This window comes from Rattus norvegicus, chromosome 1 (genome assembly GCF_036323735.1).
Source record: "Rattus norvegicus strain BN/NHsdMcwi chromosome 1, GRCr8, whole genome shotgun sequence".
In the NCBI taxonomy this organism is placed as follows: Eukaryota; Metazoa; Chordata; class Mammalia; order Rodentia; family Muridae; genus Rattus; species Rattus norvegicus.
Window position 1 is genome coordinate 50685873 of NC_086019.1, and position 12955 is coordinate 50698827.

The 12955-nt window shown below is 45.0% G+C and overlaps 1 protein-coding gene across 1 annotated transcript in view; it reads right to left on the reverse strand.

Moving 5' to 3' along the window:
- The window catches only part of Slc22a2 (solute carrier family 22 member 2), a 42203-nt gene that overhangs the window by 17056 nt on the left and 12192 nt on the right, over positions 1-12955 (reverse strand). The window contains 5 exon segments of the mRNA NM_031584.2: positions 467-681; positions 3071-3177; positions 4719-4833; positions 7778-7946; positions 10742-10896. Of these exon segments, the coding sequence (NP_113772.1) occupies positions 467-681; positions 3071-3177; positions 4719-4833; positions 7778-7946; positions 10742-10896 (761 nt within the window).

A 12955-nucleotide genomic window follows, 5' to 3' on the forward strand; every position in this document is an offset into this window, starting at 1 on the left:
CAAAGGGTTTTCTTGTCCTAAAAGTCTTCTCCTGCCCTTCTCCCTCCACTCCTGAACATTCCTGATCTTTACATTGTCTCCATAGTTCTACCTCTAAGAGAATTATAATGTTACACCTTAGCTTTAATAATAGCATCGTAATAGTATGATGCCAGTTTCCAAAGAGTCCTCTCCATAGAGGTTGTCCCAGAGAACCAGTAAGCTGTGGGCATATTTGCAAGTGATTGCTTGTCTATGATGGACTCACAGGAAGCTCTGTGTGGCTAAAAGGATTGTTTTATAGCCCTTTGTCCCTTTTCTCAAACAAACATTTCATAAGGAAAGACACAAGATAGTTGCTTATAGTATGGGATCTTCCTTATTTACAGCACAGGATTACACAGAGGTCAAGGGAGTTGCTAGAATGTTCTAGTGAGGCTTTGTACTTGGCCTGCTCTCCTCAAAGCCACCCCTTTTCTGAACTTACCATCAGGGATAAAAACAGAGGCTAGACAGGCTGCTCCTGCCACCATATTTGACACAGCCCAGGGATAGCGGCGACCAACCCGGTCGATGGTGAGGATGATGATGAAGGCGGCTGGAAACTCCACCAGGGCGGAGTAGAAGAAATCCAGGTAGATGTTGTCCCCTGCAAGGCCCATGTGCATGATGAGGCCCTGGTAGAGAACAGAGCTCGTGAACCTGAGCAAAGAGAAGAGTCAAAGTCAGGCCAAGCACACAGTGCTGCCAGGGGAGCCTTGGGGAAGAGGAGAGCCGGGTGGCAGCGACCTTTGCCTGTGACCTCTCCTCTGTCTTCCCATCTGTGGCATTGCTTTTGTGTCCACTGTTTTACTGTGGCTGGAGGGACCTGAGAAGTATGAGCCTGCAAACAGTTGGGGAACTTCCTATTCATTGGCCCAGTGAGAAGTCCTGACGGGGTGACTTAGTGGGATGATGACGGCCAGTGGTTTCTGGTTGTCAAGCATTTCTCTCTTTGAGATATAGATATATGTATGTGTGTGTATAATGTATGTACTGTATAGGTATACGTATAGGTAATGTGTATGTATATGAAAATATAGAATTTATTTAATATAATGTTATTTACATATTATGTGTGTATATGTATGTGTATATGTATATGATGCGTATGTGTATGTGTATGTGAGTATATACACATATATATTTAATATAATGTTATTTATATATTATGTGTGTATATGTATGTGTATATGTTATGATGCATATGTGTATGTGTGTGTATACACACACACATATATATTTAATATAATGTTCTTTATATAGTATGTGTGTATGTGTGTGGTATCTGTACAATCGTTCCTGTGTATGTAAAGGTGTATGTGTATGTCACAAGTTGATGTCCTGCCTTTCCCTCTATTTCTCTCTGCCTTGCCTTTTGAGACAGGGTTGCTCACTGAACCTGGAGCCCCCTGATTGCCTAGACTGTATGTCCATCAAGCCCCCGGGATCCTCCTGGCTCACGTCCCCAGCACTCGGATCACAGGCACATGCCTTCTAATCCAGCTTTTTATGTGGGCTGGGTGTCCCAACTCAGGTCCTTCTGCTTGCATGGCAAATGCTTTACCAAGCAGCCTCCGAGCCTCTCTGTGGCCCTCTAAAGCAGTTCCGATGAAAAGACATGACTATTTCATTCAAACTTCAGGAACCTGAAAACCCGGCATGTGTGGATTCTCTTCACAATGCTTTCTTCTCTGACCGGTTGTACCTGGCCTTCGGACAATGTTTCTAATTTTGTTAACTTTAATGGAAAATCCGAGACTAACAGGCAAGGGGAAGGAGACGGTGGCCAAAGGTCAACACTTTCCTTGCCTCTGCAGGACTGTGAAAAATGTGGCTTTTGCCAGTGAGACAGTGAGGTCTTTTTCTGCAGCCAAGATGAGGGGCAGTGCTCACTGTGGGGGAAATAGCCTCCTCAGAATGTCCTCGCACTGACACCAGGGCCTGTGCCTGTGCCCTCTCAGCCAGCCCTGAGAAGCTGGGCCCTGCAGTGTAGAGTCACAGCTGTCTAATTCATACGTTTCTGGGTGGGTTGTTGTTTGTTTTCTCTTCCAAGTAAAAGAAGTGGGAAAGGCCTTTCTTCACTAGCGCTAAGTATCTGTGGAGAGCTATACTCTGGATCAAATAATCTATGCTAATACTTCTCAATTTGGATTATGTATTAGAACCACTTGGGGAGTTAAAAAAAAACCAATCAACAAACAAAAAAAAAAAAAAACCCTACTGGTAGCTGGGTCACAGGCCAGGGTTCCTTAAATATTTTTATACTCCCAACTGATTTTCGCCGAAGATATTTTTATGAGCCTCTTGTTATATAGGCTATAAGATAGGCATATAAATCTAACACTTGCTGATAATTATGAAGAAATTTAAAACAATTCTTTGGCTTATACATAATATTACCATTTATTAAGATGAAATCAAATTTGTGTGTTAATGGTACAGATATGCATGCTTATTTTAAAAACTATTTATTTTAGGTTTGTATGTATAGATGTTTTACATGCATGTACGTGCCCATGGGGGCCAGAGATGGTGACCAATCTTTTAAAACTGGAGTTACAGACAATGTGAACCGTAATGAGGGTGGTGGGAACTGAACCCAGGTCCCTCTTTAAGAGCCACAGGTAACCGTAACCACTGAGCCATCTCTACAGCCCCATATTTATCTTATGTAAATAATTAGATATTACTTGACGAGGCAAGACAAAGTTCACCTTCAATATTTTTCAGAACTGACTGATACTTCCGTAATTCTCAATTCAGAGAATGTCACTTCGTATAAACACAGAGTTAGAAAACAGCAGAATTATGTCAAGGACCACTTCATAAATTGTTGGAAATTCTGCCCCAATCCCAAGCCAAGATTCACATTTGTCTGAAGAAAATGTTATCAGGAGAAACTGCTGTCCATGAGCTACAGGCCAACACCCTCTGGAAGTGCTATTTTGAGGGTAATAATCTAAGGGTGTACTCTTTCCTCTCTTTTACGAGAGTGACTGTAATTGTACGAATGCAGAAGAATTTAAGCTAAAACAAAGGATTTCCTTACCAATTGTACATCAAGATCAACGTGTGTTTCCTTATCTGAGGGGTTCTGACCAAGTCCAGGATTGAAGGTTTCAATTTCTTGCCAGCGTCCTCATCTGGTGTCAGGTTCTAAGAGAAGAGCAAGAAGGGTGTTTTCTGTTAGAAGGGGTCTCTAGGTCCGAAAGAGAAGAGTAGCGGCACTTACCTACTGAGTATGCATCATGGGCTCAGTCCTGTGTTGGCCCCAGAGCCTATGGTCTTGGTAGTCGTTACCCTAGAAGTTAGGGTCTCTATCTCACTCCACTGTACAGAAGAGGGCCTGGGACATAGATATGTCGCTCATGGCATGTGATGAATAAGGTACACTGGGGTACTATGGAGCCCCAGATCTGTGGTCCAGAGGGACCAATCTGGACCCCTCTATAGGGGAAGCAGGAAGTAGGAAGGAAGCTCAGGTTTGAGACTGTGACATTGGGACAGCGAGAGCTTCACTTGGAGCTCAGTAGGAATAAAGCGCCACGAGGTTGAGGAGAAGGCTCAGCAGTTGAAGCACTTGTCATACAAGCATGAGGGCTAGAGTTCAGATCCTTAGAATCAATCTAAATGCTGGGTGGCTGTGGTCAGCAGCCTGTGATTCCCAGAGCAAGTCAGCTAGCAAGACGAGCCTCATCAGTGAGCTCTGTGTTTGATTGAGAGACCTTGCCTTAATGAATAAGGTGGAAGAGTGATCTAAGATGATTACTGACATCAACCTAAAGTCTAACACACACACACACACACACACACACACACACACACACACACAAATTACGGTCTCTGGGTCTTTCAAATCAAGTCACATAAATCTTACAATTAACCCACTAACCTATGCTATAGTCTCACTCAGAAATGATTTACTTATACCTAGACAGAATTTTCTTTTTAATGTTTTCTTTCGAAGCATCATTTCTGCTTGGGGTAGCCTTGAACTCACTATGTAGCCAAGGATAATGTCAACTGCTGAGCCTCCGGAGTTCAGGAGTTATTGGCATGCACACCCAAAGGTTTTGTGTAGCCCTGGGAATTGAACCCAGGGCTTCATGCACGCTGGGCAAGTACCATATCCACTGAGTTACACCCCAACCCTGAACACGATTTTCTGTTAAAATCCATTTCTCCTTTCTATCCCATCAGATAGACAGGTTTGATTTCAGAGTGCTGAGATCTACTAATGGCAAAATCTGAAACACAGATCAAATGGCTAGATCCAAAATAATCTATCAAATTATTTGTGTTCAGAACTCTCCTTCATGGATCTAGACCCTATCTCGGGGAAACAGGGCATGTAGGAAGCAGAACAGCATCTTGGGTAGGAGGCAGAGCAGACAGTAAAACCTTGAGCTTCACAAGATAGAAACGGCTCCTTCTCTGACTTGGTTTTTTTTTTTTTTTTTTTTTTTAAATCTGGTTTGAGTCCGATGTTTGACATCTGTTTATTCTCTCAGGGATTATGAATCTTGTGAATGAAATATTCTACTCTATATTATTATCTATCTATTATTCCTATAATGCAGCCAAGATGCAAGGAGGTGGGTTCCATGCCTCTCTGCTGGGATCACTGGCACATGTGGCATGATTTCCTACCCTCCCTTCTTAGCATCCCCCACTTGACGCCCAAGGCCTCAACTCACCTGAAGAGAGACCGGCACCGACTTTCCATTTTTCTTAGCAATATGTTTAATTATCTTCATGGCTTTTACGATTTTGTTCTGGGAGATCAGCCATCTTGGAGATTCCGGTATGCACCTAGGGTGTAAGATCAGGGAGGGCTACCTTGCTGCCTGTCCACTGCCAATGCACAGTGGGAGCACTTTGCACGGGGAGGGGGAGGTTCAGTTGGATTTACCCAAGCAGGCCAAGGATATTGTGCAGGGCATGTGGGGGCTCTGTCTTCTCTTAAGTGCTGACTTGTAGTCAGCACAAGTCCAGGAAGCCTTCAGGCCTCTTCCTCTGAGACTCCTAACCTGAACAGGAGCACATGAGCTGCTAAGCAGGGAGTAGCTAGACATGGAGCTTGTGTCATCACAAGGAGGGATGGGGAGGGGTGGGGAGGACCAGGGAGGGGTGAGGAGGGGTGTAGAGGGATGAAGAGGGGTGTGGAGGAGTAAGAAGGGGTATGGAAGGGTGTGGCGGGGTGAGGAAGAGCAGGGAGGGGTGGGGAGGGGTGAGAGGTGGATGTAGAAGGATGAAGAGGGGTGTGGAGGGGCAAGGAAGGGTGAAAGGTATGAAGGTTTAGGGAGGGTTGGGAAGGGATGAAGAGGAGTGGGGATGGGTGAGGAGGGGTGGGAAAGAGTGGGGAGGGTTGGGCCCGAGAACTAAGGTCAAGGAATAGAGGAGGGAGTTGCAAATCATCTTGGAAGGAAACAAGCATGTATATGCTATATACACACATATATCATGCATTAAATATTATGACACAGCTGATATATGGTTATATGGCTATATATTATAGATAATATATGACATGTTATATAGTATGACTTATGAATTTTTTTATATATTTCATGCTGAAAATAATGAGGTGAGCTTCTGTGGTGAGGTGGTAGGCAGTATGCAGAAACTGGACTGAAAGTTTTGAGCTTGATCTAGCAGGCTTAAAAAAGGCCCTGCAAGTCCTAGGGTATTTTGCTAAGCAAGCATTCTGGGTCCTGACATAGCAGGCTCAAGCAGCCCTGACAAGTCCCCAAGGACCTGTGTCCTGAAGCCATCAGAGCAGTCAAGGTCAGGGTGAAGGGAGGTGTGGGTGGGGGAGGAGGGGCAGCCAGCTACATTGGAAGCTAGAAAGGCTAGGCTCACTGGGTTAAAGGCATAAGGGCTGGGAGTCTTGGTGGCTCACTGCCCTGGGAAAAGTAGAGCCTAGAGGGACCTGGGCTGGATCTTTCTGTAGGAGGGCCACTTGAGAGAGGAATGTGGTAACTGCTCTGTTAAGAGGGGTCAAGACCCAGAGTGTGGCCTGTTCAGCAGCCAACCACTGGGATGCTGTAGGGTCACTTTTTCTAGCTGCCCATGAATAGTTCTAATGGCCTCCCCACTGTTGCCAGATCTTGGGAGGCGGAGGGGACAAAGAAGTGGGGACTTGGGAGAAGGTAGAACTTTGGACAGCTTACAGGTGGGATATACAGGTGGTCTAGGCTTTCCTGGGAACACCAGGGGAAGAAACTCTGGCTCAATCCAAGCCGAGATGTGGCACTTGGGGCTTACTCAACAGATTGCTAGATGCACACATCAGGGTTTTCTGTGTTTATGTGAAGTTTGGCAATCACTTGGGCCATACTGTGGGAGTACCTTGGACAGGAAGCTACCACAGATCCTGGTATGACGTGACCTACAGAGATGCAGCCATGGGTTTACTGATGTTGGAGAGATCCCACCAGGGCTGAACCGATGGAAGTTTCAGGAGAGATGAAGATTTATCAGAACTGCTGTGAACCCCCCCCCACTCCTACATCTGCCCCTGAAGCCCCCCTTTTCCTACAGTGTTGCCAGTTTGTTCCTTTTGTTTCAGCTTTTTTGGTCTCAGATTGGCGATTCATTTCCTTCCTTTAGTTTTGCATGCGTGTGCCTGTGCAGGTCTATGTGTGTTTGGTTGTGTGTGTGTGTGTGTGTGTGTGTGTGTGTGTGTGTGTGTGTGTGGTGTGCCTGTGTGTAGAGACCTCAGGCTGGTGCTGGGAGATCATTCATTGCTCTCCACCTTGCTCAATGGGGTAGAATACCAGAATCTTTCAACTGAACCCAGAACTTGCCAATCAGACTAGTCCAGCAAGCTTCAGGAATCCCCTGGCTCTGCCCTTCAACCTCTGAAATCACAGGCGGGCCCCCACCTGTCTGGCATTTACATAGGTGCTGGGGATCTGAACTCTGGTCTTTGCATTTGTGTGGAAAGCACTTATCCATCTCTCCAACATCGGTTATTTCCTGAGTTCTGGTTCTCGGCCCTTCATCTTCTAACTGTTCACTTGCACTTACTGGTCTTTTGTTCTATATGCGACCAAGATACAATTTACTTGAATTTCAGATCCTTAAATCTCATGGGTCCTAGATAATCTGTACATGACCTTCTTTTGGCATGTTTGACAGATCCGATGCTCAACTCATACCCTAGAAAGAGCCCTCCAAACCACCATATTCTGATGAATGACTCCTCACCAACTTGCTGGTCTGCACGTGTTTCCCTGGGTGGGAATGATCAATATGTTTTAGTAGTCTGGGTAACTTGGATTTATCAGTATGGGTTATCTGGATTGCCATGTTGGCCTTTTTTGGGATAATTGCTGTTAGTGATTGATTAAGGATGTCTGCCTTGGTCATGCCTATGGGAAAGTAGTGATGGAGTCATTTCCGGTTCTGCCTGGCCATCTTAGAGTTTTGTAAAGGAGTAACTAGATAACAACAAAGGGAAACGTTGTTGACTTTTTAAGAAGGGTGTGCCATCCAAATCAGACCCTGGCTGCTGGGAGCAAAACATCAAATAAATAACAGGAAATAAAAGAAACAGGTCACAAAAGTCTTGTGCCCCAATCTAAAGGACATTGGGTTTCCAGCAGGGGACTGTGTGGTTTTTATGGCTTCCTGTGACACAGGCCAGGGGAACACCGCCTTGACATTTACAAGCAGGGTGTTTGTGGGGAAGGAAGACTTGGACGGAATAGATTATTCTGATGAGTCTTCGTTTTGTTCCCAGCAGACTTACCAGAAATAGAGCAGGAAGCAGAAGTTGGGCAGAGTCACAGCAAATTGTAGCCATCTCCAGTTGGGAATCACATAGGCCACTCCAGCCAGGATCAGGAGGCCAACGGTGAAGGCGATTTGATAGCAAATCCCCACCATTCTGCGATAGCCCAGCCCAACAAATTCTGTAACTACAGAAAAGATTCCATGTGGTCAGCATGGGCCAGAGCTGCCTCCCAACCAACCTTAAGGCAGCCACCTTCAAAATACAGACTTAATTTTCTATACAGCCCTCCAATGTAAAATGTGTGTGTGTGTGTGTGTGTGTGTGTGTGTGTGTGTGTGTATGGTGTTTGTGTGGTATGTATGTGTTGTGTGTGTATGTGTGTATGGGTGTGTCTGTGTTGTGTGTATGTGTGTGAGTTGTGTGTATATGGGTGTGTATGGTGTTTGTATGGTATGTATGTGTTGTGTGTGTGTATGGGTGTGTGTGTGCTGTGTGTATGTGAGTTGTGCGTGTATGTGTGTGTGTGGTGGTAGTGGGCATTTTGTTGCAGTTCTTGCTACTGTACTAATTATAAACTCGCCTCAACTGAACCGTGTTAACAAAATGAACGAATCTTTTTCGACTTTTACAATACTTGGCACAAAGCTAGGTATGACACGACATGCCTATAATCCCAGTAATCGGGAGGCAGAGAGGTAGAGGCAGGAGGATTCTTGTAAGTTCAAGGCCATTCTGAATTACATACATGTCTTTGTGCCAAAAAAAAAAAAACCAAAATAAAAATAGCAACAACAACAACAACAACAAAAGAATGTCAGGGGCTGAGAGATGGTTCAGTGGTTAAGAGCGCTTGATGTTTTTACAGAGGACCTGGTTTGGTTCCCAGCACCTCTGTCAGGTAACAGCCACCTTTCACTCCAGTCTCAGGATCTGACCCCCTCCACAGGTACCTGCTCATGTGCGGCATATACACATATACATGCAAACATAAGATACAGTAGCATAAAATGATATTTTTTAAACTTCACGTACAACTCACACACATACACGCACAGCTCACACACACATAACACACACACACACACACACACACACACACACATTTTACATTGGAGAGCAGTATAGAAAATCCTAAATTAAGCCTGTATGTTTTTTAAACTTCATGTAATCGTATTTCACACACATTTCATACAGAAACCAGGCAGTGCTAACTCAAAGCCTGAACTAACGCATTAAGAACTGAATTTGGGCCACGGATGCTTCAAATGTAAATGGATGTCTACATTCAAGCTGCTTTTACTTCCTTGTTAATTCTGCTTACTCGGGCAGTGGACTTAGAATCTCAGCGGTGGGGGCAGGAATCGGCTACAACTAGCTTGTAAAATATTCATTTAAAGAATTTCAAACTCCTTGCAGATGAGTTGTTAAACACACGTCTCTTGGAAACCTTTATGGTGGGAGTAGTGAGGGCTTAAGAAGTGGAAACCATACATGTCGGAACTTATAGGTTTTGAGAAGCAAGTTACCAGCCAGAGTTGCCCATGGAGAAATAATCAGCTTTATTCGCTGCCTCAGGCCTGCATCATGGCAGACATGGGGGTCTGTAGGCAGGGAGCTGGGAGAGAAGTGGTCTTCATATGAAAGACACTGAAATTAGAATTTCACATATCCCACAAGCCTTAGTCCTTGCTTTAGATGTCTTGCGATCCTGTTAAGGATTTTAATGGTTTCTAACTGAGCAGACATGCATGCTCAACCTATTTCTTTTTTTTTTTTTTTGGTTCTTTTCTTTTTTTCGGAGCTGGGGACCGAACCCAGGGCCTTGCGCTTCCTAGGCAAGCGCCTCACCACTGAGCTAAATCCCCAACCCCTCAACCTATTTCTATAAGTTATTGAAAACCATATTTCAAAATGGCCAATTTGATTAAATAAAATGGTGTTCAACAAATGTGTGTCTATCTTCCAAAGTGGCCGGGGTCCTGGCTAGGGCTTGGGAGATGTGGGTTTGGAGTGGGGAGGAGTCACAAGGTAGGTATCAAGAATGTGATGGGCGGTGAGAGGGTGAGATTAATGACAAAGTGTACATCGGAATAATGGATTTCTAGACATTGTGTTCTAGAAACCAAATTATTGGTCGAATAGCTTCATGCATTAAGTTCTTCATTCACCAACCACTTATTATTTCTGGAGGGAATAATGTTCTCTTTCTGCCCTGAAATTCCCCCAGATTCATGTTGCCAGGTAAAATTGTATATTAACTAGGTGGGGATTTTCCTCAAGTGCTAGAGAGCTGCTGTGCTGTAGAATTAAGCCCGCTTTTGTACCTCAAGGGCCTTAACTGTAACTCTGGCTACTACCGAGATAATTATCGCCCAGATTCTATAGCTCACTCTTTACTTTTCTTAGTCCAGGACCCTAACTCATAGAATGGGGCTGTCCACAGTTAAGACAGGTCTTCCTAGGTCTGTTACCCTAATGAAGAAGCCCCCAACGGCATGCCAAAGCCTGTCTCCTAGCCGGTTCTAGATCTTGTTGAATAACCAAAGGTTCACGGCCTCGCTGTGTCCTTGGCTTCCCTGTGTGTAAGTCTAAGTGATCTATTAGAATGGTGGAGTGCGGGTGAGAATTACTCACCTCCCACACACCTCTTACCTTAGAGTCTTCTGTCTGAATAGGTTTGGTAGGCTAGACTTTCTCTCCATATAATACCCTGGGGCTCAGAAAACAAATATTCTAAACAATTCTTTTGTTGGGAGAGGTCGTTTTTGGGACAGAGTTTCTCTATGTAGCCCTGGCTGTCCTGAAACTAAGAGATCTACTTGTCTTTGCCTCTCCAGAGCTGGGATTAAAGGCTTGTGTCACCAACGCCTGGTAAGAAATTCTTTAGGTACAGAATAAAAGTCAGCACCGTCTTCCTGCTCAGGTTCCACCTGATTAAAAGTCCCCATGTGCACCCAACAACACCTCAAACCTTCTTACTCAGGATGTAGCCAATTAACCAGCCTGCTTTGCTGACCAGTCCCTGGAGAAAGCGAAACACCAACATCCAGGCATAGTTGGGAGAAATCGCCATGAGAGCCCCAGAGATAGCATTGATGAGGATGGTGACCAAGAGGCAGAACTTCCGGCCAAACCTGCGGAGAAGAACCAGGACAGTTGGTATATTAGTTGTTTCTTCTAGCTCTGTGGACTGGTAAAAGCAGCTTATGGATGGAGGAAAGGCTTTATTTTGGCTGATGATTCTAGGGGAGGGGCCGTCAACGTGAGGAGTTTGAGGCAGCTGGAAGCAGAGTGGTGGATGCTGGAGCTCAACTCACATGCTCCTTCTAGGCCAGCCAGGAGTTCAGCTCACAGAACGATGATGTCTACAGTCAAGGTGGATCTGCCATCTAGTCTATGTATCCCTCACAGGCTCTCCCACACTGTTGTCTTAATAGGTGATTCTATATCCCAAGAAGTGGACGATACCATCCATCACAGTTGGATTCATGAAAAGTTGGTGAAGACTCACAGACATTATAAAGATGTGATCAAAATCCAAGGCCAGGCCTCAGTTCTAGAGGTATGGATTCATACCTCCTCCCAGCACACACACACACACACACACACACACACACACACCCCACATACGTACTCATCACACCCCCCACACACACATCTCACATACGCATACACGTACACACATACACACTCACCTACCTCACATATATATATACACACATACACATTCACCACACACACACACACACTTCTCACATACATATACACACTCATGCATACCAAATACACACTCACCACACACACACCTCATATACATATACCATTCACACCACATACATACTCACCACACACACACATACCTCACATACATATGCACACACATACATACCATATACACACTCACCACATATACATACATATCTCACATACATATACACACACGTACACACCACATACACACTCACCCCCCACACACACACTAGTGCTCTAGGATTCTCAATTAGTTCTTTGTCTGTCTGTGTGTCTATTTGTGTGTATGTGTATATGTGTATGCACATGTGTGTGTGCATGTGCGCATGTGGAAACCAGTGTTGGAATCCAAGAATACATAACCATGCTTGGTTTAATTTTTTGATTTACATATTTTATGTGTATGAGTGTTTTACCTGCATATGTGTCTGGAAACCACATACATGCGGGATGTCCACAGAAGCCCAAAAAGGCATTGGATCCTCTAGAACTTGAGTTGTGAGCAATCACATTGGTGCTGGCTATTGAACCCTGGTCCTCCTCCAGAGCAAAAATAGCTCCTAACTGCTGATTCACCTTTCCACATCTCCACATCACTGCTTTTTAAACATGTGCTCTGGGATAGAGCTCAGAGCCTCGGGCTTACATGACACTTTATCTCTGGAGCTATTGCTCCAGCCCCTGAAATAGATCTTAAGAGAGTAACTTATAATGAGTGAGCCTGGCTGCCAAATGGCATTCTGGATCTATCTTGTCATGTGATTTTTGTCTCCTACCCAGGATCCTTCTCCATCCTGTTACCTGTCGTGAGTGCCTCAGCAGAGCTGTGCTGATGCCACCATCATCCTCTTGGGCATCCAGACCTGTAAGCTAACACCACTTCCCTTACAAAGTCACTCAGCCTGAAGGACTACATCATAGCAACAGAAAGTAGTTGGAATTTAGCCAAAGTACCCAACAAAGGGAAGACAGACACAGAGACCATATCCAGCACCCAGTTAAGGGATGGGGCCACCTACCCACCTCAAAAATATTAATCTAGAATTCCTCCTGTTAAAAGGAAATGCAGGGACAAAGAGTGGAGCAGAAACAGAAGGAAAAGCTATCCAGAGACTGCCCAACCTGGGGATCCATCCCATCTGCAGGACTCCAAACCCAGACGCTATTGCTGCTGCCAAGAAATGCTTGAAGACAGGAGCCCAGTGTAGCTGTCCCCTGAGAGACTCTGCCAGAGTCAGACCAGGACAGATGTGAATGTACACAGCCGAACATCGGACTGAGCACAGGAACCCCAATGGGGAAGTTAGGGCAAGGACTGTAGGAGCTGAAGGGGTTTGCAACCTCATAGGAAGAACAACAATATCAACCATCCAGATCCCCCAATACTCCCAAGGACTAAATTACCAACCAAAAGAGTACACAGGGGATAGCCATGGCTCTAGT